This window comes from Triturus cristatus, chromosome 7 (assembly GCF_964204655.1).
Source record: "Triturus cristatus chromosome 7, aTriCri1.1, whole genome shotgun sequence".
NCBI lineage: Eukaryota > Metazoa > Chordata > Amphibia > Caudata > Salamandridae > Triturus > Triturus cristatus.
Window position 1 is genome coordinate 1,151,513,502 of NC_140590.1, and position 23,005 is coordinate 1,151,536,506.

Genomic DNA, 23,005 nt, shown 5'->3' on the forward strand with positions numbered 1-23,005 from the left:
GAATGGGCCTGCCTCCGTTCTTTTTTAAATGGATCCATCTCCTGTACACTGCACTAGTGGCACGGATCCGCATTAATGGCTGGTTCGCTGCAGCTTTCTCCATCAAACGCGGCACGGTTACCCCCTGTCGCCAATGCTCTTTGCACTTGCATTGGAGCCCTTAACCTGTAAACTGCGTCAACACCATGCCCAGGCGGCGTTGTGGTTTCGACAGCAGCCTTTAATGGGGTCACTGTATGCGGATGATATGATGCTCTATGTACCTGAGCCCACTACATACTTGTCGGAGCTACTGAGAGAGTATGTCCAATATGAACGCTTCTCGGGCCTAGGCATCAACTGGGCTAAATCCACCATGTTTCCAGTGACGGCCTGTTCACTGCACGGCATGGAATACTCTTGCTAAACGGGCAAAATTGGACTATCTCAATGCCCCAATGTTACAGCTAGCAGCACATTGAGACATATCTGCTGCATGGGAACAAGCCGCTTTGAAAGCACTAGGTGCAGTGGGGAATACTCGCCTTGGGGATTTATATAATCAGGACGACTTCTGGGCGCTTTCGGAGCTGCAGAGTTGCCACGGCGCAGGTCTAATGCTGGGGTTTACCTATGTGCGGGTGCGACAAGCAATCTGAGACACCTACCCCGCGTACCTGGCCGTCCTGCACGCGCTGCAGGCTGTGCTAGCGGGGGCCGAGCGTGGGGGCTTGATAACAAAATTATACAACGCGTCCCTTAGGGAAACTGATCTCACGGAGTACCCCTCATATACTAAGTGGACAGCTGTATTGGGCACCTCGCTGTCGCTTGATGCCTGGAAACACTGCTGTGTGCTGACTAGGCAGCTAGCGGCGAACTGCAATCTCGGCATAATCCATTTCAAATACTTACATCAGTTCTACTATACCCCGCTTCAGCTGCGCCGATTTGGGTTACGGGACTGCGTGCATTGTGGGCAGACTGACGTGGACTTTTTGCACCTAGCATAGAACTGTGCTGGTATACATAACTTTTGGGTGCAGGTCACACAAGTGCTCACGGATGTTGTGATGGAGCCTGTGGGGTGCATGCCTGCTATCTGTCTACTGGGCTGGGTACAGAAGCTTAAACCATGCAACAGTTGGTGGCCATTTCCACTCTGTTTGCTAAGCGGGCTGTGACGCAGTGTTGGGGGTCTAAATCCGTCCCAACAGTGAAGTGGATCCGGGATTTACTTTAGTGTAGGGATCAATTGGAAATTTACACGGAGGAACTACCGGAGGCCTCTCGCCCCAGGGATTTTTGGGCTCCCCTTACAGGATATCTACTCAGGAAGCCTGACCTGCAATAATGTCTTGTACTTTAGCTCTATTGAGAGAGCTGGGACTGTGATGGAGTACTGTCAAGTGTCACCATGAAGGTTTACCTAGGCATATTAATCTGCTACTCACAGTGCTGGCACTGGGGGGGGGGGGGGGGGGGGGGGGGGGATGTGGAGGGGGGGGAATGGGTGGTGGGTTTGTTTAATGTGGGTTGATTTCTTGAATTCCAAACTAGCTTGTATGGATGTACTACACAAACGTGCTTACTGAGCCCTATGTTTGGGGTGCTATCTGTTCTATTGTCTACAAGCTGCTCAATAAAGATATTTTTTTTAAAGTTAAAATTCAGCACAAAGACTGATTTAAAGGCGAGGCAAAGTTTTGATAAGTGGTCAAGATTTTAGCCTCAATGTAATCAGCCAGAGAGTTTCACAGTTGCTGAGAAGGTTGAATCGACTGAGAACAATCCTGGGGATTGATAAAATCATTTACGACTTTAAAAAGCTCTTTGGAAGAATTTCCAGTGTGGCTAATTTGATTAGTAATATATATTTTGCAAGCAGTTTTTATATTCTGATGGTATTTAGTAAGTTATTTTTCATATGCCTCTCTGTCACAGGGATTGTTAGTCAAACGCCACTGTCTTGCCTACTTTTACATATTGACTTTTCCTGTCTCAACTCTGGGGTGTACCAAAGTGCACAAGTTCTATGTTTAATTTTAGAATACGTTTCAAGAGGAGCAATCCTATCAAAAGCAGAATGTAAAGCCATATGACAGTCTGCTAAGGTGCGATTTATATCTTGATACTTTGAGGTTACAGAGAAGTCAAATTTTTCAGCGAAACCTTCAGGACTAATGCTCTGCCATTGATGTGAGACTCGTTTGCTCAGATCTTGATTGCTCAGACCGCTCAGCCTTTGGTATCCGAAAGCAGATTAGCGAGTGGTCAGTCGGGGGTAGAACAGGTCAGTGCATTAGTGGTGGTGAAGATTAAGTCCAGAGTGTGACCCGGCCAAGTGAGTATGACCTTCATTCTTTTGTTGCAGTCCTGATATCTTCAAGTCTGATAAAAGGTGCATTACTTCCACATCTGGAAAATCTTCTCCATGATAATTAAAATCCCCAAGGACAATTTTTTTTGACAGTAACACAAGTCACTAAGTATTCGGTCAGACAATGACTAAAATCTTTTTTGGGCCAGGAAGCCGATGCAAGGGTGCCCTACTCTAACAGTCTTTAGAATTGAATTCCAATGTGAAAATACAAAGTTCTATCCAGTCCACACTCGATGAGTCTATAATAGAGACCACAAGTGTGTTTTGAAAGACAATAGCAATGTCTCTCTCCCTCGACTTTTCCTATTCTATCGACCGTCAACAGTCAATAGTACTCGGTGAGAGCCAACGTTATGGCAGGTAATTAGGTTTGTTAAAAAGGTTTGTTAAAAAGCCTATTTCTGGTAGAAGAGAAGCAAAAAGATCCCAACATTCAGTTGAATGTTTAGGCAGGAACACACCATTACATTAAAAAAACTATTAAACACATTGGTATTTTGAAAAGGCAGAGCAGAGGCACACTAAGGTTACTTGATGCCAAGACTATTGTGGGCCACACACATTTATTACCTCCTCACTCCCCTTAATATCTTCACAACGGTAAACAATAGACCCCCATGATAAGGCAGAGGAGGAAAAATAGTGAGAGACTAGACAACTGCTCCCCAGAAAGAGTGAGGTAGAGTGATGCAACATCCTTAATCTCACCATAGGGAATTTGACTGTCTCCCACATAGAAGGAGGCTACAGGATGTCACAATTGCCTGCTTGGCTCATTATCTCCAACCCAATGTGTACACATTGCACTCTCCCCTCTGGTCTGAAGGTGTAGTCAATATACTCCCACTTTTAGTGTGCCCAGCTCCCTTCGCCCACAAACAGGCACTTACATTGCCTATGTCGATGTCCTGTGTCAAGAGAGGACCGGAGAGCAGTGCAGCCATGCTGGAAGAAAAGCTGGAGGAGGGAGCCACAGAGTCCTGTGTAGCAAGAATAAATGTGAAATCAAGGACAAATATGTTACATGACTTAGCATAAAGCTGCAAAGGCGAAGTACTACCCCTCCCCCAAAAGCCATATTCTGGAACCCACAATGCTGACACAGTCTGGGCTATGTACCTTAGACCACAGACCTATTTGTATAAGCATTCACAAATTTCCAACATGTACGCATTCATCCTTTGTGACCTTATTACCTCCATCGGTTCATCCTCTGTGAAGAATTCTGTGAATCCATCAGGATTGAGGCCTGTTTGGGTGTGGCGCAACTCCAAGCCATGTGGGCCCAGAGCAATAGGAGATGCCAGCTCTCCCACCTCACAATCCTCTCCACCGAGCACCTCCTGCCGGAGAAACATAGAAGATTAATTTAGTATACTGGGGTGCTCATGCTGAGCGGAATCTGAGGTCATAAACCCAAACCTGCATAGCCTTCTAGAGATGTATATTTTTTTGTTTTGTCATTTTTTAACAGATTTAACACAAATTTATTCCAACAGATGGACCCTTTGCTCCATACACACAATAGACATCTACTGTTCGACCAATATACCTCTGAAAGGCTCCACAGTCTTTTCCCCCCAAATATAAAAAAAATGTGATTCAACGAACTTTGTGAAACATTGAAGGAAACAAATACACCTTTACTTAGTTGGGCCCATCTCCCTCTGATGATACAGGGGAGGACCAATCTAATTAAAATATCAATACTTCCAAAACGTACTTTACTTTTTAATAGGATACCCCTTCACTTTGAGAAGGTTACATAATTGAATAGATTCATTTATATGGGCCTCTAAGGGTGCAAGAATAGCGAGACGGAAGTTGAGGAGAAAATATGATAAAGGGGGCATAGCACTGCCAGATTTTCAAATATATGCATGGGCCTTTCAATTATAGAATTTACTAACTGAAAAGGAGGGGTCCGGGAGTGATCATCTATGGGAGGCCTTGTTAAATGAAGCGAGAAATGAGGGGGCAAAATTTATATATACATTTGGAGACCAGAAGTTCTTTATAACTTTGACTGAAAGTGTTCCAGGCGGCGGCTAGATTATGGGCTCAGATTCGGCGTGTATCAAATCTGTTGCATTACAGCAGGTATGCTCCAATATGGGAGTCGCCAGGTTCCCCAGAATGCCTGAAGGACAGATTAGCTGTTAATTTAAAGGAAGCAGACATAAATGAATGGGGCTCATATTATCCTGGTAGGAAGGCTCCATTCCTGGACCCAGTTTCAGCATTTAACTAATAAAACTGTCTCCAAGTTTACATTTTTACAACTGCAGAGTTGATCTCTAACTCTTGGAGAAGACAAATAGGATAGCAATGACCTAGAAGAACATCTGATCAAGAGAACCCAACAAAAGTAGTAGCAACATGCTATGCTCTAATTATGCAGAAATCAGAAAAGGGACAGGGTGTATCTAACTCTCTGTGGGGAGAGATAATGCTGGATATGAATCTCGATCTATGGAAAGTATCCTTTCGAGTATTATGCAACATGGATACGCCATCGTATTTGAGAAATAATCTATTTTCTCTCCACAGAGCTTATTGAACACAAAAAAACTGGCAAAATTGGGGGGCTCTGCTGAGCCTTGCTGTAAGAAATGTGCAGTTAAGCTTGCGGATGATGTCCACATGTTTATGCTCTGTCCTAATATCCAAGATTTCTGGAACGAGGTGTGATAATTTGTGAATGATCTCCTGCACACTAATTCAGGTAAGCTAGAATTGATCCTTTTCGGGCTACCACCAGAGGTGGAAAAATATATGGACTATCGAAATAAATTAATCTTTTACCCGATTCTGTTGGGAAGAAGACAGATTTGTAAAAGTTGGATTCAACCAGAGCCACCTTCAAAGGCAAAATGGGTTGGAGTCCGTGCTCTATGTTCATAGGATGGACATCAACCGTATGGTCTCAAAAAAGGAAGCTAAGTTATGGGAACCACTGACTGTATGGCTGGAGGGGAGAAGCGAAATGTAACTATAGAGTCTAATCACGAAGGAATAAACACCAACAGTTGGGTCCAATGATAATAGACATTTGGGGAGAGGCTGAAGTTGTCAAGATTCCCCTTTCCCCAAAACTGATCTTAAAGACTTTCCGGTTGGGTTGATGTGGTCTGGAGATTTCAACTGGAACAAGTTTGTCAAATGAGGACACAAACAAAATTTTGATTCACAAAGATTGGTCTAAAGTAAACCGGATATTCTTTACATAAATAAAACAATGCCTTAAAACGCTCTTCTGACAATTTTGCACAAAGTCCAAATTATAAACCCACCTAGAAGTACTGGTAACCCATTCCCCTAGCCACCCAAGACCATTCCCATCTCCTCAATTGGCCAAACAGGTCTATCCCTCAGTTCAAAACTAGCATCCAAGATAAGACATGCTGCTCAACCTATGCAATGACCTTTGCTACCCATTGTTTCTCACCATTGGAAGAGCTGTGGCCAAGGGAGGACTCTCAACTACTTTGTGCAGCTGAAGGCACCGGGGAGCTCTCCAGGTTGTGGGCTTCAACCATCTACCCTCCTGCAAGACAAGAAAAAAAACATTATGCTGGGACTGAGTTAGCCAAAGCAAGGACCCCAAAAGACAGAAGATAAAGTTACTTACCTTCGGTAACAATATATCTGTAAGCGACCTAGATCAGTTAAGGATTCCTAACCTTAGAATTACCCCCAGGCGTCAGACTGGATCCTGAATTTTTTTTCGTCAGCAGTACCCCTGCGCGTTGAAAGTTGGCATCGGTCGGCTCCGCGTTAGTCGTTGGTGTCGTGGTCGCCGGGATGACATCGCGGCAGCTACTTAGACGCTGCGCGGACGTCAGTTCTGTACACGACTTTCCACGCCAGAAGCACAGAGCCATGCAAGACACTGACCACTGGTGTACAAAACTAGGGAGGCTGGGAGGGGCGGTAAGGAATCTATAACTAATCTATGTCTGTTACAGCTATATCGTTACCAAAGGTAAGTAACTTGTTCATCTGAAAGAGACAATTAGTTATAAACTCCTTACCTTAGAATAGATACCCGAGCAATACCAACCCAGGAGGTGGGTCTGCGAACCAAGTTCACACCAGAAAGTCCTGGAGAACAGAATGGCCAAAGAAGCTGTTAATGTTATTGACATTTATAGAGCGCAACTGCTACCCAAGAGTGTCCTGGAGCTGTATTTGATGTCCTGCGGTGGCCTGAGCACGGAGGGGATGCAACTAGTCATTAGGCAATGAACAACCATGTTTTCAAGGCCTTCCTAAAGTTCAATAGTTTTGTCATGCATCTGAGAGGCAAAGGGAGGTCATTCCTTGCCTTGGCTGCACCGACCAAAAAGCTTCTGCCAACCCAGTTAGCTCTTTTTTTTACGAAGGGTACTGAAACTAATTTTGCCTCTGAGGAGCGCAATGATCTTCTAGGTACATACCAGCGGAAGTGCTGAATCAAGTGAAGGGGTCAGTTTCCATGAAGCGACTTACGGACCACACACAGAGCCTTAAACAAAACTCGCTTTCTGACAGGCAGCCGGTGGAGCCTTCTAATCTCCGCCGAGATTGTGGCATATTTTGGAATGCCAGAAAGCAGGAGCTGGGGTTTTTTCAGAAGCCCCTCCTGGATATTTAGATCTAGGCTGTTGCAATAATCCAGTCTGGACATGGCTAAGGCAGTAACGACTGTTTTTTGGCTGTCTTTAGGTAGGAAAGGTAAAATATTTTTGCAGGATTTCAGAGTGTACGATGTGGCTGAGACCACTGCATACACTTGATCCTTAAAAGAGAGTTTGTTGTCTATTAACACTCCTAGATTTTTTACCTTCCTAGTGGGAGTTGGAAGAGGACCAAGTGGATCCGGCCACCATGCCGGGGTCCAGAAATTTGGATCATTGCCGAAAAGTACCACCTCCGTTTTATTGCAGTTAAGTTTGAGACAATTTTGGGCCATCCAACTGCCCACCGCTGTCATGCAGTCATGGAAGCAGGATGCTGTCTCCTGTATTCCATCTGGAAGCAGTGATACTACAATCTGGGTGTCAACAGGGTAAGACGTCAGACTGAACCCAAAGAATTCAATCAGGGGAGCTATCTGCGACACATATACTAAAAAGAGTTGGACTCAAGGAAGACACCGGAGGAACTCCACAAGGAAGGGAGAAAGATTTGGCAGTGAAGTCAATAAGTGTGACTGTCTGTACTCTGTTGGCTAGGAACGATTTGACTAGATTCCAGGCCATACCCTTTACTCCAATCTCTTGCAGCCGGTCCATCAGTAAGACATGATGGACTGTATCAATGGCCGCAGAGAGGTCCAGCATAATCATAGCAGCTTTTCCTCCCTGATCCAGTGTAGTCCTGATTTCTTCAGTGGATTTAAGGAGAGCCGTCTCTCCGGACATGGCTGTCCAGGCAGTAGTGTTTGGTGAACGTGTGCAGCGATGCCCACGTGGCTGCCTGACAGATGTCATTCAGAGGCACTCCCCTTCCCAAGGCAGTAGTGGCTGCCGTCGCACTGGTGGAGTGAGCGTGTAGCCCGACTGGAGGCTCCTTTTTAGCTAGAGTGTAACAAGCCTTAGTACACAACACGACCCAACGAGAAATGGTGCGTTTGTGTACGGCCGACCCTTCTTTGCACCCACGTAACCAACAAAATGTGGATTATCCGTCCGGAACTGCTTTGTGCGATCCAGATAGGAGAGCACACGTTTTGGGTCCAGATGGTGTAGCCTCTCTTCTTCCTTTGAAGGATGCGGAGGCAGAAAGAAGGTGGGCAAATTAATGGTCAGACCGATGTGGTAGGCAGTGACCACCTTAGGAAGAAAGGATGGATGGGTCCTGAGAACCACCTTGTCCGGATGGACAGACAAGAAAAGAGGTTTTGATGAAAGAGCCTGGAGCTCATTCACCCTTCTAGCAGAAGTGAAGGCTACCAGGAAAGCAGTCTTAAGAGTCAATAGACGTAAAGGACAGTTATGAAGCAGCTCAAAGGGAGCGCACATTAAATAAGTTATCACAAGATTCAAGTCCCACTGAGGCATAACGAAAGATTGGATGAAAAAGATGTGTTAAGCCTTTTAAGAAACGGTTAACTACCGGGGACTTGAAAAGAGAGGGCTGATCCGGCACCCGAAGGAAGGCAGAGATAGCTGAAAGGTAGCCCTTGATAGTGCCCAGAGCAGAGCCCTGCTGGGCTAAAGAAGGAAGGAACAAGAGTACTTCAGAAAGAGGACCAGAAAGGGGATCCACACCCTTTGCTGCGCACCATGCCACAAATTTGTTCCACCTGCAGGTGTACACCGTCTTTGTGGAGGGACACCTGGATGCCAAGATTACGTCACAAACTCCGGGAGGCAGGTCGAAAGACTTCAACTGCCGCCGCTCAATCTCCATGCAAGGGGGTGGAGACTTCGACAGGTTTGGGTGGAGGACCGTCCCCTGCTGCTGCGACATAAGAGCCTCCTGAAGAGGCAGTCTGATCAGAGGATTGATGGCAATGTTGAACAGCTCGGGATACCAGACTCTTCGTGCCCAATCCGGAGCCACCAAGATGACTTGGGCCCGGTCGCGCTTGATCTTCTTCAGCACTCTGGGCAGAAGTGGTATAGGCGGAAAGGCGTACAACAGACCACTACTCCACTCACGGCGAAAAGCGTTGCCGAGCGAGTGCCGCCTTGGAGATTTCAACGCGCACAATTGCTGACATTGCGCATTTTCTTCGGTGGCTAATAGACCTAACCAAGGCTCTCCCCACTGTTGAAAGAGACCTTGCACTACCTCCGAGTGAAGACACCATTCGTGATCCATCATGCACCTGCGGCTGAGTTGGTATGCCCTGGCGTTCAGAGAACCTGCCAGGTTTTGAACCACCAAGGAAATGCCTTGATGTTCTAGCCATGTCCAGAGGAGGAGGGCCTCCTGACATAGGGTCCACGACTGTGTTGTCTGTAAACACCTGCACTACTCGTCCCCGGACAGAGGGAAGACAAATCACCCCGAGCTCCAGAAGGTTGATGTGAAGCACGGACTTCACTGGAGACCAAAGGCCTCTGATATCCGCTTCTCCCATGTGGCCGCCCCATCCCAGAAGGGAGGCATCCGTTACCACTGTGTGTTCTGGTTGGGGAAGGGAGAGTGATCTGCCATTGACCCAATCCTGGTTTGTAAGTCACCACTGCAGCTGTTGAGCAGTGCCCTCCGAGATCAGGATGCAATCGGACAGATTGCCCCGATGCTGCACCCACTGGAACTTCAGGTCCCACTGCAGAGGCCACATACGCCACCTGGCAAGATTGATCAGCAGGAGGCCATCAGGCCCAGTAGCCTGAGGGTCATCCTGACCGAAACCCAGGATAGAGGCTAAAAGATCGGAATCATAGCCTGAATTTCCCTAACTCACTGTTCGGGAGGATAGACCCGAAACTGTGGCGTGTACAGAACCGCTGCGATGAAGAGGAGCTTCTGAGAGGGAATCCGGTGCAACTTTGGCAGGAGGTCGGATGTAGTCTGGAGGTGGGAGACGACTACCAGGGGCGAGCCCGCCTTCAACAGCCAGTCGTCGAGATAGGGGAAGACTGGAACCCCTGATCTGCAGTTGAGCTGCAACCACCGCCATCACTTTCGTGAAAACACGAGGGGCGCTGGCAAGGTCAAAGGGGAGCACGGTGAACTGAAAGTGCTCGTGGCCTACTGTGAACCACAGGTAACACCTGTGAGCCGGCAGGACGGGGATGCGAAAATAAGCGTCCTGCAAGTCCAACGCTACCATCCAGTCTCCAGGGCAGATCAGACCTGAGCTAGCATCAACATCTTGAACTTCTCCTTCCGGAGGAAGCGATTGAGGTCCAAGATAGGACGCAGGCCCTTGTCCTTCTTCGGAACCAGAAAGTAGTGGGAGTAACAACCACAACCTACTTCTGGGACAGGAACGCGCTCGATGGCTCCCTTGGCTAAGAGAGCCATAACTTCCTGCTGGAGAAGAGCCAGATGATCCTCCGACATGCGGTGGTATCGCCGTTGCATGACTGAAGGGGTAGTCTCGAAGGGAAGGGAGCAGCCCCCTTCGGACTATCTGCAAAACCCACCTGTCCGTCGTGATGGTGCGCCACTAGGGGATGTGATGGTGAATCCTGCTGCCCGCTGGCGATTGGTGGCCCTGGAAAGTCGGAATAGGAGGATGCTGCAGTGGGGGCGGTGGTGGCCTGGCCCGTTCGCTGGCTCCCAGACCCACGACGCTGGTTTCCATGTCCCCAGCCGCGCAGGGGTTGAACAGCTTGCGCCAGCCTGCAGCCCTGGGTTGAACATGGTGGGGCACCCCTTGCATAGCCACGAAAAGCAGACTGCACAGGTTGAGTGGGGGAGAGGTCGAAGGACTTGGCCGTAGCCCGTGATTGCTTGAAACGCTCTAGAGCGCTGTCTGCCTTGTCGCCGAACAGGCGGTGGCTATCAAAGGGCATGTCCATAAGGGTAGCTTGGACATCCCCAGAAAAGCCAGTCGATCTAAGCCAGGCGTTGAAATCGTCCTACCCAGCAAGTCAGCAGTGTCCAGTCCACAGCGTATGGTAAACTTCACCGCGTCTCTCCCCTCGGCAACTGCACTGGAGAGTACGGCCTGGGCCTCCTCTAGGCATTGGGGCAGCACCTGCACCACCGTATCCCACACAGAGTGGGTATAACGGCACAACAGACATGCAGTGTTTACCGACCGCAGTCCCAAGCTGATCCAGCTTTTTGGATTCAGTATCAGGTGGTGCGTTGGGGAACGCGCCTTTGGATGTGGAAGCTAGGACCACCAAGCTCTCAGGGGTGGGGTGTTGGGAGAGGAAAGTGGGTTTGCCTGGGGCCGGGCGGTGGCGTTGGGCAATTATCATATCCACAGGAGCCCCTGTGTTAGGCCTGGACCAGGTGCCCAAAAGGATGTCGGTTAGGGCTTCATTAAACGGCAGTAGGGGGCTCCGAAGAGCTCGCTGCCAGTTGAAGCACCTCTGTCAGGAGGATAGACCTGACCACCACCGTAGGTAGCTCGAGGTTGAGAACCTCGGCCGTCAGATGCAACACCACTGCATAAGACGCTCCCTCCTCCATAGCCACGGTAGGAGGAGACAACATGCCATGGTCTGGTGAGGTATCCAGACCACTGGTTTCCCCCAGTTCCTCTCTCCAGTCCGGTTTGTAACTCAACTGGTCAGTCAAAGGGTCTCCAGACCCCTCCCAGTCCTCCTCACACTCCTCTGGTTGCCAATTTGGCTAAAAAGAACCAGCGTAGAACAGGGGCACCAAAGTACCCGTCACGCCGGTCAACGCCAGTCTAGCTCCGTGTCTATAAACGGGTGGAGGCTGGTGTCTACTCCGGCCAGGGACACAACCGGTGTCGGCTGCGGACGTGGTGCAGGTGGAATCGGCAGCAGGGGAGTTGTAATCAGGTCAACCGGCGGCGATCCATATCCAGACCTGGATCCAAAGAGACCCTGCGGCGCAGGGGCTGCCAGAATCCTAGGCCCAGGGAGGGACCCCAGCTAAGTCCGCGGGGCACGAAGGCGCGCCTACGAGTCGAGCTGCCCAAAGATGGCATGCATCGCTTCGTAAAAGGTGCGAAGCTCGGCGGAGGTCGCTCAGGGTCCCAAGAAGGGAGGGAAACCCAAAGTCGACCCAGTTAGCTCCGCACGCGGAGCACCATCCGCATCCCTCGTCGCGTCGGACGAACGATGGGGAGAAGTCGAAGAGAGACGATGCTTCTTCGACTTCTTCTTGTGCTTCGACTTACCCGAGGAGTGCGAAGGCTTTGATGAAGAGTGGTGGTGGTGGCTCAGCGACCGGTCCCTCGACCTCCCACGCGAACGGGACCTCCAACAGCACGGAGCAGACTGCCGGGCCTCGAGAAGCTTTCGGGACCGCTCCGACAAAGACTTCAGATTCATTGTCCAGCAGTTGGAGCACGACTTGGGGTCATGGTCGTGCCCCAGGCAAAACAGGCACACGCGGTGCAGATCCGTCACAGACATCAGCCGGCTACAGGAACCACAAGCCTTGAAACAGGGCATCCGTGATGTGTACCGGGAGTCGAAGACTCCAAAATGTAGACGACAAAGGTCGTCCAAAAAGTCTGTCAAAAAGCGACTGGAGGTACCGCTCTCTCGGGATCTGCGCTGGCTGGTGCGGATAAGGAGAGAACGGATGTCAGCGTGTGAGGACGGCATCTAAGTAGCTACCACGACGTCATCCCGGCGACCACGGCGCCAAACGCGGAGCCGACAGATGGCACCTTTCGACGTGCAGGGGTACTGCTGCCGAAAAAACTTTCTAGATCCAGTCTGACGCCTGGGGGTAATTCTAAGGTAAGGAATCTATACATAATTGTCTCTTTCAGATACAAGTTTGTCAGTCCCCATTAGGAACACCAGGACTAGTCATGAACATAGACCCTTGATCCAAAGTACATTTTCGATTAGCCACAAGTGGAGGCAAATAACTTCTTAAAGTTAGCAAACCACGAAGTAGCAATAAGAGTTTTCTGAGAAGGCCTTATGTACAGTAAATCAGGTCAGTACATTTAAATTTGAGAAAAGGAAAGGATTCAAACTGGTTTTAAACAAAATAAAAAAACAAATGCATTACAACAATACCATTTGAATGGATTTGGTGCAAGCTCCTTGCCCAACAAGCCGCGGTAGAAGAAAAAAAATACACAAAAAAATAAAACAAAATTTGTCAATTAAGTTACTTCAAAGTATCTACAAGAAAAATAGGTTACACTTGTTTGGAAATTTGCATTTAATGCCTTGTGAGTGGCTACTGTTTTTGGTACTGCTTTCTAATTGGTGCTAGTGACCCCTTGACCAATCCTTCACACACTGGTGCCTCACCACTTGCATATATTAATGCTGAAATTCAAGGGAGGCACATGTCCCTTTGCCAAAGTCTTCAGTCAAACATCATTGTAGAGGTGGTTTGTCTCCCAGCTAGAAACAGTAGTACTTGTGTGCCACCTTTTGTGCTGGACACCTTCAATGGCACCGCTCTAACATTTGTTGCAACGGGCTAGCCTTGGCAACTCCTTTAGAGACGCTTAGGTCCTTATTGGATGCCACTTTGTTCTGGGATCTTACAGTCCGAGCCCTGCCTTTTGGAAGACCCGAGATGATGCATCTTCCTGGAGAAATCATGGTTTCTTTAGAGCTAAGAGTTTAGATGAAAAAGGGACTACAAAACGAGACGATAGGCGACAAGTCTAGTGAGCAAGAGCTCATTTTACATGGCCACCATGGCCGGCCCCATCATTAATCAAGCAATCTTAGAGCTAACAACAGCAAAAATAACTTGTTCAAGAGCTACACACAGTGACTCAAGGTCTGACAAGACAAGGAGTTATGATGAAAAAGGAGTCCGAACAGCTCCAGTTCAGGTTGCTACTAGGCACCACATTAGGTGAATAATGCATCCAAATCAATACCTGCATCCTTAATTGAAAGCTGGGTGTGGCCTGGCACAGACGTTATTTAAAGTTTGCAATGATCACTTTGGAGAGAATAAAATGCTAGGTAAACTAAAAAATTTGGTAGTGATAAAAATTAAGAATCTTATGACTTAAGATGCAGTATAAAGACCAACTTAGCTTTGTTACAAGCAACACAGCTACCTGAGCCCGACCACTAAACGTTCACACGTGCCTACCATATTCTACGCGAGACACACAAAGCTCTCTATAATAGCCAGCCTCCACTGCTGTGACCGTACACCTCCATCACACCCCATCTCATCATCTTTCACCTCTGAGATCTTCACTGTAAGAATCTGCCTTAACCCTACTCCTCCATCCTGTCGACTCTTCTGCCTAAAGAATCCACCATGTGCATAAGTTAACTGTTCCATTCTCATCACCGAATAACTCATGTCACTACAGCCCTTTCATTGTGACTTCTGTGAGCGCTGTATGTGACCACATGCTTATTCATCTTAGCCCCCCAAAACGAACAAGTTGCTTTCTTTTGGTAACTCTTTTTCTGGTAGAGACGATTTAACTGCAGATTCCCCACCTTAGAATATTCCCAAAGGCAACAGACTGGATCCAAAAAATCTTGAGCAATACCTCCGAGCACCACTAGGTGGCATCAGCAGCTCTGCGTCAACACCATACACGTCGAAAGTGAAATGGGCGGTGCCTATGAAGGCGCCACTCCGGCTCACACTAATCAGTTTCTTTTTTGACTATATCAGAGTCCAGAATGCTAAGCCACATCAGAATGATTTTTGACCAGTGTGCAGACTAACAATCTTTCAGGTGAAGAGCCAGTTCGCAGAATGGGGAGGCTAGTAGGCCATTGGCGGCTGGCATGACTCGCGGGTGGGGTGGTGCACGGGGGTCAGCGCAGGGGGAGTGCGCATAATACAAAAAGGAAATTACTTACCTTTTCACCAGGTCCCGCATCTCTGCTCTCCTGGAACTTAAGGAACAGGAAGCAGGCCCCACTGACCAATCGCAACGCTGCAATGCAGCATTGTGATTGGTCAGGGAGCCGGGGTGCTTACCAATCACAACACTGCAAAGCAGCATTCTGATTGGTCTGAGCGTCCTGGTTGAAGGCCCAGCCAGGGAATGGGGGCCTGAGCAAGTTCGCCACGCAGGCTGTAATGCTGCATGCATGGAGAACGGGGAAAGTGTGCATGACTGGTTTGGGCGGCCCAAGAGTTCCGACTAAACCACTCCTCCCCTGTCCTGATCCAAGAACAGAGCAGCCCCGGCCACCCGCCCACAAAGCAGGACAAACATAAAATGATGAGTTTCTATGGTGCAATCGATGTTAAAAGGGAGGGCTCTTTTTGGGTCCAACGATGGAGCCTTTACTCTTCCTTGGAAGGATGAGGTGGAGCGAAAAAAATCAGCAGCGTAATCTTTGGCTGTCATGGAAAGGGGTCACCACCTTCAGCAGAATGGAGGCACGAGTCCAAAGTACAAGTTTGTCTGGGAAGAAGCGAATTTAAAGGGGTTAACAGAAAGAGCTTGAAGATCACTCACCCTCCTGGCCAATGTCGTTGTCACTAAGAAGACTGTCTTAAGTGTCAGAAGTCTCATAGGGCAGGCGGTGCCTTATCCTGCATCCAGTAGGGTGACTGTGCTGTGTTGAGGGCATGCTAAAGGGGCTGTGAGGCTGCGGTAGCCAGAGAGGTGGGAGAACGGACAGTGCTCTTGCTTTGAGCCACACATCCTCTGTGAGACCTATGGCCACAAAAGGTCTGGGAAGCCTGATGACCTTGGGAATACAGTTGATATGGAGGATGCAGTAAGGAGCCCCGACAGTGGCAACGGAAGGAGCGAAAGAAGGAGTGCGGTTGGCGCAGCACCAGGGAGGTTTTGAATGACCTGGCAGTGACCCGAATATCCATGCAGCACTCAGGCACTGCATCAGCCTTGTTGCCAAACAGCTTGGAGACATCAAAGGGCATGTCCATCTGTGATGACTGGTCAACCCCTGAGAAGACAGTTTATCTCAAAAAGACATTGCAGCAGAGTACGACCATGGACACGATGGCCCCTACCCAGCAAGTCGACTGTCCATTCAACACAAGATGGTAAACTTTGATGCATACCAGCCATCAAGTATGGCCGGTTTCAGTATGACCCAGACCTCCTTAGAAACCATGGGCAGCACTTGCGCAATAGAGTCCCACAAGGTGTGGGAGTATTGGCCCAAGAGGCATGCAGCGTTTGTCGATCGACTGCTATGCGGATGAAAGAGAAAATGTTCTTCCCGAAGGTGTTCAGCATCTTGGACTTCTTGTACGGTGGGGTGGTAGGGAACACGCTAATGTGGACTACAGCAGCCAACTCCTGCACCACCAAGCCCTCAGGGCGGGGTGCTGAGTGAGAAAAGCCAGGTACCCAAGTGCAGTTAGGGGTGACGGGCAATCATCCTGTGCATCAGAACACCTCTACAGGGGTAGCCCCAGGCCTCCAGGAGGATGTGGCGAGCACTTCATTAAATAGGGGGCAGGGGCCAGCAGAGAATAGCTCCGGTTGAAGGACTCCAACAGGACGCTGGTCTTGACCATGACTAAGAAAAGCTGCAGGTCGAGGGTCTCCGCCGCCCTCTTCACCACCATGGCAAAGGATGCTCCTTCCTGCAAAGTAAGTCCCAGAGGAGAGAAGAAGCCAGACTCTGGAGACGTGTCCAGTGCACTGGTATCTCCCAGATCCTCATACCAAGTATCCTTATGGTAGGACTGGTGCAGGTCATCGGTTGGGTCAGGGAACCCACAACTGTCATCATCACGACCCCCAAGGTTGAAGTCCACACTGGGTCTGTCAAAAGACACAGGCAGCATGCCGGAGCCAGATGGTTCTGGCCCACCTGGTACCACTGACGACATCGAACTGCGCTGTGGCTGACAATGGGATTGGAGCGTCGGGTGGAGCAGCCAACACTAGCCCCAGCAGGGGTCTCTGCTTTAAGTCCAGAGCCAGTCAAGATCCTAAAGCGGATTCAGAGGGCCAGTTGGCACAGAGGGAGGGCCTGCTGGTGGTATCCAGACTGGGGCACCTCTTGGCTTGATGGGACCTGAAGTTGCACCAGGAGTCATCTGTGACCCAAAGATGGAGGTGCATGGCAGCACAGAGCTGAGTAGGGCTTGTTCCAGCTCCAGGGAATTCAGGAGGGCACAGAGCTGACCCAGCCTCCGGTTCTGCAGGAGCTGTACACGAGCAGGGCCTCGAAGCACAAGGACAAAAGAGGGAAGGCCAAGAATGTTTCAACTTTTTTGTGCTTCTTTAACTTACCCAAGTTTGATGAAGACTTCAAAAGGGAAGACGCTGAGGAGACAGACTCTGCGATCGGGCCAGAGATCTTCCTTGATAGCTTGTTCGGGAACGACATGCGCCTTCTAGTGTTGCGCCGCTAGGGGCTTCATCGCTCGCTCCCGAATCACCTTTGGGTCCTTTGGCCAGCAGTTGGGGCAGTCCCTGGAGTCCTAGTCCAACCCCAGACAACAAAGACAGACCAAGTGGGGTAACTCTGAAAGTCCCTACGAGATTTGAAACCTGTAGGTTTGTTTTGGAGACATGTACCTAGCAGACTTGGAGCAATAGCCAAAAAAAAAAAAAAAAAAAAAAGACGGACAAAAAGGTGGAAAAAGTTGGTGAAAAAGTGACCGAGGTAGCTCTCTCCGGATCCATGCTGAAGAAAGGAGATGATGTCGGCATGCCAGTGTGGTGCCTAAATAGGGACTACGCATGTTACTTCTGACAGAGACAACATTGACGCGGAGCCACCGAAGCCACTTACCGGCATGCAGACGTACTCCTCAAAATTTTCTTGATCAGTCTGACATCAGGAGAATATTCTATGGTGAGGTTAGCAGTCTATCAGAATCATGTCTTCTGCATTCTGACATTACCTTACCAACTTAGCCCTTCCTAAATCATTTGATCACCATCAGCTTCCATACTTCTGTTATCCTGCTGCCCAGGCTTCTCCTTCCATATTGCCACCAGGCACCCCAGATAATCAAAGCAATCCCTCCTTCATGACATTTTCTCAACTCCCTCCTCTCCTAGAAACAATCAAACCGCTTACCAACCCAACTATTGTAAGCACCTCACCTTTCCAAAATCTACTTTCCAATACACTAAGGGCTCATTTCGCCACAGACAGAAATCGGAGAATAGATGTATTCAAATATACACAAGAGAGATTTGAGCCACTATAAATCTGTTTGCATCAATCATTGAAAATAAATGCTGTGCTAAGCTGAATTCTGTAGTGGTAACAAATTGAATTCAAATAAATGTTTTGCAGCAATAGAATCAAAAGTATCATCAGTGTGGGAATAAGGGTGAATTGAGAGATAGCACAATACAACACACTAGTTGTGTTGCACTCCTTTATGTAGTGCAACATACTCTATTCAATTAACCCTGCCTACAGACAGAGGTGATGGGGGTTTCACTTTCAAGGAAGGCATATGGATTGTACTCGGGCAGGAGGAAGATCTTTCATGCATGGCTACACCTGAGAGGGGGCTGCCAGATGCAACAGCGAAAAACAATACTCTTAAGTAGGGCAGCTATGCTTGTGAATGGAAACACTGTTGAGTTTGACAGCATAAGTATGGGGGCCTGATATAAAACAAGACTTGTCACTAGAGGTGGAGTTGAACAGAAGTGGATATAAATAACAGGGTGAGAAATTGAGTTGCTAGTATTAGTCAGAAAAAGCTGTACAGGAATGTGGAGGTGGATCAAAAAGGGGTCTAAAAGAGGACAGGTGTACTTCTTACATACACAGCTGTTGCTTGCAAAGTTAAGGAAGAACTGCCGTTCTGACAAGGAGCTAGGTAGCACCTGTCGGGAGGAGTTCACTATCCACCTCCTTGACTCAAAGGGAGAAGAGTCCAGGCACAGGTGACTACACAGACAAGTCAGGGACAACACAAGCTGAGACTGTCCAGGAGTTAGGAGGCTTGAGCCGGGAGACGGCAGGCTGTTTACTCGCGCCATTTGCTTGCACTTTTCCGCTGCTTTGAGGTACTATTGCTGCTATATTTGTTTTAAGAACTTTTAAAAAAAACTTTTAAAATTGTGATTTTAATTTGGGGCAGGAACTGTTTTGACTTTTATTCTACTTTACCTGAATCCCGGGGAGCTTCTACTTTGCTGTAGGGGCGGGGGCCGCCATCTTGGGGGAATCGCGGTCGGCGGTTCAGTCTCTTTGGCCCTGATATTATTTAAACTCACATGACGCAAGCGCGCAGCGGACGCGCCGAAGGCGCACCTAAGGCAAGCCCGTCTGCGCCCTGCGCTAAAACCCCTGGTTGTACAATTATAGGTAAGATACCTTCTCTTACCTATTCTAGCAAACAGTTATTGGCTCTAAAGAGGTGCACAAGTACATATGGCTGTGTTTGTTTTGATCCTAGTACAGAGTCAGGACCAATAATAAAGTCCTGTACGGTGTGTCAAACAACCCTCCCAGGGTTAGGCATCACATATCCATCCAGGGAGTCTTTGAAGAAGGGTCTGAATAAAAAGGCTGTTTTTGCACTTAATCGTCTACTTGTAAATGCACGCTCTTTAGTGAAACATAGCGTTGAATGCACAACCCTAATAGAGGGTAGTAATGTTAAAATAGCCTTTATAACAGAAACCTGGACTGATGAGGCGTCTGGACCAGATCTTTTGAAAGCAACTCCTTCTGGATTTTTATGCTATACTGCAAATAGACCTTCTAAACAAGCATTTACAATGCAATGGTCTCGGCATTGGTAAAGTTAGAGCTATTGGCATTGCTCATGACATTATTTTTGTTTATGTTTTTGTTTTTAAAACATTTAAAGAAACGGCATTGTCATGAGCAATGCCAATAGCTCTAACTTTAACAATGCCGAGACCGTTGCATTGTAAATGCTTGTTTTTCTCTTTTTGTTTCCCTATCCAACTCAGATCAGTAAACAACAAAGAAAAAAATGTGCTAGAGTCCTTTTGTGAACATGCATGCGTGTTGTACCCTTCCAAAAAGACTGCCTCTGTTTCATGTGTTGTTACTCAGGATCTGTTATTTACAGTTTGTGAGCATTATTTTGCTAATTACATTATCCAAGCAAAGCAGCGGGTCACGCCATGCTTCACCTTTAACCATGGCGGCCACTGCATTTTTTTTTTCTTACACGCAGCTCACCAAACTTTTTGAAGCGGACTGGCATGCTACATTTGAGCTTGAATAATGTTGGCCGCGCAACTTTCTTATAGCGAGACTCACCCAAATCCCTTAAAAAAAAAAAAAAAAAAAAAATTATATATATATATATATATATATATATATATATATATATATATATATATATATATATATATATATATATATATATATATATATATATATATACACACACACACACACACACACACACACACACACATTTTATTGCGGTGCAGCACGGCGCGTTTGATCTTCATGGCGGCTACCCACCTTTCTTTTTTACTGTATATCTCTCGACTGCAAACGGGGGTCTCCGCTTTTCTGAAGGAACCTGCCACTTTTCTCCACTGATTTCTGATGCACTGCGTGTACGCCCTCAAGGCGTTGAACTGAGGCACCTCACCAGGACTCAGTCTGAGTGGAGGAGCAGAGTAACAGGCTGAAAATTCAGTGATTTATGTGCGTCCCGGGTAGCGTCAGCGCTTTATAAAAATAATATACACAATTTAAGAGCTACACGTATCCTGTACTGCGTTTTAAAATAAGTCATTTTTCTTGCCGTATACTTAATTCCCTGACTGTCGACATATTTTGTCTATCGCTCTGATTGCGCCTCTTGCTATTTTACTGGGTTTTCTATACCTTAATCCTGTTTTTTCAGAAGATATGCAGTGCTTTAAAGAGGGCGCCAATTCAACCATTCATCTCCCCATCCCTTTATTTAAGTTTAAATTGTTTTATGCTGGGTTGTTGTAAAGCGCTGCTAACCACTCTACAGTGGCCTCAGGGCACATCTATCTCTTAGTCTGGGCCGCTTCGGAGCACTGGTTGTTTGCCAGCCTCTGCTTCTGCAGCTGCTGAAGCCCTGCAGGGAGGGGATGGCTGTGCAACACCCAATCTCATTGGTCAAACCTGTGCTTCTCCCAATTTTAACATTCACCCATCTGCTGTTCGCTACTTTAGAAATAATCCTAAAGTTTTTTGTTTTCTTACTACAATGAACGTCTTTATTAAATAAACGGGCCCCCTAGCATCATAATAAAAAAAATACACATGGGGCGCACAATGTGCGTTTAGCACAGCATTAAATCATTGCTGATTTTTCATATGGAATGTCGCTCTCTTCAATGTTCTCTAGTATTGAAGAAATTAACAGTTCTATCATAAATCTTACTGCATGGGTCATGTTTACGTCGAGTCTAGGCAGCTCGCTTATGGGAAGCTTCTTAAAAACAGTGGTTTATTGTGGTTTCCTAATGTTTTCTTTCCGTAGCTAGCTTTCCGCTCCTCTCACGTACTCTTGTCCGCTGGACTCGAGCAGGCTGCTGTGAGGGGGGAGTGGGCTGCCACTGCCACCATCTATCACCAGCACGTTCATCTCTTGTTTAAACCGTTGCAAATGGCGCCTCAACTCTCACGAGGAGGTTGTGCTGCTTGTAGCGGGCAATGCCAAACGGTATTCATATAACTCATGATAAATAGGAGGTTATCATTTTAAAAACCTAACATTTGTTTGTGGAGGTTTGTCTGTGAATTCAGCAAGCCTTTCAGTGTGAACTCTGCAAGCTTTTGAATTTTAGGCGCACGCATGCGTGTGTTTGTACAATTGGTGGTTTACCAAACGCGCACAAACAAGTTCACGTGAAGCTGAAAAATACAGTGCTGTTACATTTAAAGACATCTGATTTTCCCTTAACGCACTCGTCATTATATACACCATATGCCAAGCACCAGAGAACTGCCTGAGATCACCGGCGAGCGCTGGGATTACGGGAGAGCGCTGAGATCACCGCCAGACCCGAGAGACACTGCAGCTTCGCTGCCAGAGAGCCTTTTCAATAAACCCTCCTCTTCCAGGAAAGGGACAGATTATAAACAAGGAGGAAGCTGCGAGCTGCACGAACCTGATGCTGGACACCACCGCCTTTCTCCGAGGCAGAGCAGATGCCTCGGAGAAAGGCAGCCTCCTTTTCGGATTCGGGGGCGTGTTTTGCTGTTGTCTCCTCCTTGAGACTTTTCGCAAAAAACACGCCCCCCGATCCGAAAAGGACGGGGCATGATTGGAGTGACGGGGCCTCTTCTCCAATGGCTGGCCAGCATTTACGAGGCCAGCCAATGGAGAACAGGGCAGAAGAGGGGCAGGTTCAAGCCCCTCTTCTCCCAAGTCATTAAATCTCCGGACTTCCGGTCTGCCGACCGGATGGTCCCGAGACCTAAAAAGGAGGAGGACTTGCAGTTATTTATCACAGTTCCATTAAAGCTAGTTTCGATATAATGTTTAATCCTTTTTATGAAGCTTTAGCCTTCTCGCTCAGCCTTTCTGATCATCATATGTTTAGGGGTATCCTAGTGTACAGACCTCCCGGTGCTAGGAATCCGTTTTTAGCAGAGGTCGGCACACTTTTGGAAGCTGGCTTGAGTCTCGACTCGCACACTATATTGGGAGATTTTAACTTTTATTTAAAGGCTGACGCGGATAAAGACATGTTAAACCTTTTAGATTTAATGAATAGTGTTGAGCTAAAACAATTAGTGAAGGGACCTACTCACTTGGCAGGGCACACACTAGATGGGATTTTTTCAAATTCCCTATTCCTTTCTGTTACAAATTTATTACTTCTATCCTGGTCGGACCATGCGGCCATTATGTTTGAGTTGGCCATCCAGGAAGGCCAGGGTAGGGATCCCTCTTCTAGAAAAACAAAGGAAATTAGAGCCTGGAATAAGGTAGGAGAGAAAGAACTTACTGAGCTGCTACTTTCAACACAGGTTTCTCTGCCCTTTGAGGTGGAGGAAGTTTCCGTTGTGTACACTGCTTGAATAGAGGATGCCTGTCACATCTTAGCTCCTAAGAAAGTAATTACTCCTGAAAGGACACAGCCCACGGCTCCTTGGTACTCTCAGGAACTAAGGACCCAAAAATTGAAATGTAAACAACTGGAACGGTCCTGGA

General features: G+C 47.7%; 1 protein-coding gene across 5 annotated transcripts in view; it reads right to left on the reverse strand.

Moving 5' to 3' along the window:
• Positions 1-23,005, reverse strand: part of CDC25C (cell division cycle 25C) — a 248,824-nt gene that overhangs the window by 123,289 nt on the left and 102,530 nt on the right. For all 5 annotated transcript variants that reach the window (XM_085618385.1, XM_085618381.1, XM_085618382.1 and 2 more), the window contains 3 exons: positions 5,811-5,909; positions 3,559-3,705; positions 3,253-3,342 (listed from right to left, as the gene is read on the reverse strand). In XM_085618385.1, the coding sequence (XP_085474511.1) occupies positions 3,253-3,342; positions 3,559-3,705; positions 5,811-5,909 (336 nt within the window). The remainder of the gene's footprint in view (positions 1-3,252; positions 3,343-3,558; positions 3,706-5,810; positions 5,910-23,005) is intronic.